This window comes from Arachis ipaensis, chromosome B03 (assembly GCF_000816755.2).
Source record: "Arachis ipaensis cultivar K30076 chromosome B03, Araip1.1, whole genome shotgun sequence".
NCBI classification, from domain to species: domain Eukaryota; kingdom Viridiplantae; phylum Streptophyta; class Magnoliopsida; order Fabales; family Fabaceae; genus Arachis; species Arachis ipaensis.
Window position 1 is genome coordinate 136,015,759 of NC_029787.2, and position 3,259 is coordinate 136,019,017.

At 32.6% G+C, this 3,259-nt stretch overlaps 1 protein-coding gene across 1 annotated transcript; it reads left to right on the forward strand.

Moving 5' to 3' along the window:
• LOC107632128 (putative pterin-4-alpha-carbinolamine dehydratase) lies at positions 252-2,929 on the forward strand. Its single transcript, XM_016335788.1, has 5 exons — positions 252-551; positions 1,552-1,637; positions 1,722-1,845; positions 1,946-2,014; positions 2,680-2,929. The coding sequence occupies exons 1-5, from the start codon at positions 392-394 to the stop codon at positions 2,766-2,768; spliced, it is 528 nt and encodes a 175-aa protein (XP_016191274.1). The 5' UTR covers positions 252-391; the 3' UTR covers positions 2,769-2,929.

Consider the following 3,259-nt stretch of genomic DNA (forward strand, 5'->3'; position numbering starts at 1 on the left):
TATGTGCAGCCTAGCCGTATATGCTATAGGAAAATTATCAGGTGTACCGAGAAACATCGGTGTTTCAGTTGTTTTAACCATTAATTTTAATTAATATATATTATATATATTTTTTATAATTAAGATCAACGGTTAAAATAACTAGAACACCGATATTTTCGGTACACTAATAACCTTCCTATGCTATAATGCTATTGATATCCTTGTTGGGCTTAGGTTCTCTCTTTGAATAAAAATAAAGAAAGTACAGTACAAACATAATTTCCGTAAAAAAAGAAAAAAAAGAGAATGATTATCGAGATATTGCGTGGGTTTTAGCTTTCACCTCAATGCAGCTCCTCAGAATCTCGGAGTCCGCAACTAACTAACGTAGCTTTGGAGTTGGAAGGATATGGCCATGACGTATGCTCCGTCGCATCTGCAATTTCTCCGTCGTCTGTACCGTTTCGGATTTCTCCACCCTCTAAGTGGCCGCAATTTCTGGTATCCACCGCCACATCACCCTATCACTGTGCCAAACTACCGCACCTTCCAGTGCGCCGTTCCTAAGGGTATTGTAAACACCGTTCATAATTATCAAAATATATTTTTATTTTTTTTATATTATATATAGTTTCATTTCTTTTATTTATATATATATAAATTCCAAAGGTGAACCAGGATAGTTTGTGGTTAGTTTTCTTTGTTTTTTTGGGCGTTAGGCCCGTTGTTAATTAAAAAAAATGTAGTCTAATAATGAACAGGAATAAAAGGCGGGTAAATAACTGTCGCATCTAATCAGATATGCTTCTTTTTTTTTTTTTGTGACTATCTAATCAGATATGCTGAGTGTGAGAGAACTATTTTTCTTCTTTAGGCGGAGCAAAATTATTTTGCATTGCGAATTCAAAGTAATTAAACAATTTTGTTTTGTGAAAAAGGATACTGATTTGTTTGTTAGTTGAGCAACAAAATTACAAAAAACAACTCACCTCACCTTCTTCTCCCTTTCTTCCACCGTTTATCCAATCACATCCTTCTCTCTCTCTCTCTCTCTCTCTCTCCTAAATATGGATGGTAACTTTCATGTTTCCTATTTTTATTTAATTCAATTCATCACTAATATGATATCCTTGATTCAGTTATATCTCCTTCAATCAACAATTTGTTATAGTGCTAGTAGCTATGCTTCCTTAGATCTTTCTGTCTCTAAATTATTCTCTAACAATCTTGCTTTATCTGATTACTAGTATCTGACCCGCGCAGATATGCAAGGTATTGAAATAAAAAGTGATAGCATTTTGGATTATAAAGATATGAGAAACAGAGAGCTTTTTACGTTCTCTGATTATGCTTTGTAGATTTCTTTATACTTTTTCTTTTCTTTTTTCCCCCTTTTTCCCTATGTTTATCTGTGAGCTTCTTGTGTCATGAAAATTGATTTGAGATATTTTGTTTTATGTGATATCTGATTTGTTCATATCTCATGAAAGAGTCAAGTTTTATCAAACACTATATTCTGTAATCTCATTGTTCATGCTGTCATTATATAACTTTTTTTCCGTTTGTTAGGTCTCAGAGATAAGAAGTGTGTGCCATGCAATCTGAAGGAACTGCGACCAATGACCGAGGATGCAGCACACACTTTGATGCCACAGGTTTATTTGTAATCATCATAATCATCATCATCATAATAAAGCTTTTTCAACTTAAGTGTTTGGAAATTGACATTTTCTGGTTAGGTTTCTGAGTGGAATTTGATAAAAGAAGATGGCATATTTAAACTGAAGAGGACATGGAAAGTAAAGACTTTCACCAAAGGCTTGGAATTCTTCAAGATAGTAGCTGACCTTGCTGAAAGTGAAGGTATCATTCTCTGTTCTCTCTCTTTTTTTTTTTTTCACTTTTATAATTTCGAAGGTGTATAGAGATTATGGTGTGTAAACAAGGTTTGTTTATAATGCAGGTCATCACCCTGATCTTCACCTTGTTGGCTGGAATAATGTTACTATTGAGATTTGGACTCATGCTGTCGGTATGAATTGTTCGTTACTCAAATTATTATTTAATCAAACATTGGTAGATGAGAAATACAGTACCAAAAGACTATGGATTAGGCACAATTGTCCTGCAATGAAATTAAAAGAGATTGTTAATTTAAAATATTGAGAGCCTAGCCTGTAGATAAGATCACAGGTAAATGGGTGCCATACTGCTTTTCTAATTTACATATATTGCTTCCCTGAAAAGCAGATGAATTATGAATTGCATAACCAATAGAACTTATGAAAGTTAACTAGAGGAAAGAAATTATAGATTTTTCATTTTTTGTTCCTGTCCTGTGAACAGACATTTAGGCCACAAATAAATAATAAACAAGTTAAACTTTATAGGTTTCATATACCATTTGTGGAAAATGGTAATTTGTACAGCTTAACTGGCAGTAAAATGAAATGATAACCCTGTCACAACCATTCTGGTATTGCTCAAATGCAAGCCTTTAGCTATGTAAATGTAATGTAAAAAATAAAGAGAAAAATATTTCATAGGTTAACCGAACAACGTGTCACGCTTAAAAAAATGGTTTGCTGGCTCAATAAGCTTGAATCAACTTTTCATGATTGTGTTTAATAATATTCTGTTGAATTGACTTTATATATTACATGTGGTCATTCTTTCAAGTGATTCTTGTTCTTACAGGTGGGCTTACAGAAAATGACTTTATACTTGCTGCTAAGATCGATAAGCTTAATGTGAATGACCTACTGCGACGAAAGCCTTCAGACTGAGCTTTTGTAAACAATGATAGGGAATTACTTACATGTGTACTTCCAATAATGTCTTATCAATGAGCTTCTTTGTCACATGCTTGTTACTCTTATCTTTACATTGCTATATTTTGCTTGTAACTTCTTAGTTATTATAATTTTTTTACTTGATCTGTTTCCCCCAAAAGCTTCTAGATGCAATTGCAACAAGAAAAGTATTCAGTGCACAAAATGAAGATTTAAAAAATTAACAAGCAACTAGTTATGATTGTCACACCTGTGCAGGAAATTAACAAGTGATTGTCAAGTATTAACTGATTTTATTTTGATTATTCTTATAGTTTAGGAAACATCGTTTATGATTTGGTTGTGCCATGCCAAAGTGTGTTCTTGGTATCAAGAGAATTCATGCGAACGTGAATTAATCTAAAGTTCTAAACCTATAATATATACCATATATATGTAAGTGGAATAATAATAATAATAATAAATATAATACAATGGTTATGTAA

What these genes read in the sequence shown, in the direction of transcription:
- LOC107632128 (XM_016335788.1), top strand. Translation starts at nt 392, where the DNA reads ATGGCCATGACGTATGCTCCGTCGCATCTGCAATTTCTCCGTCGTCTG. An exon ending in CCAGTGCGCCGTTCCTAAGG is followed by an intron (nt 552 to 1,551) that starts GTATTGTAAACA and finishes TCCGTTTGTTAG; the next exon opens with GTCTCAGAGATAAGAAGTGT. An exon ending in CACACACTTTGATGCCACAG is followed by an intron (nt 1,638 to 1,721) that starts GTTTATTTGTAA and finishes TTTTCTGGTTAG; the next exon opens with GTTTCTGAGTGGAATTTGAT.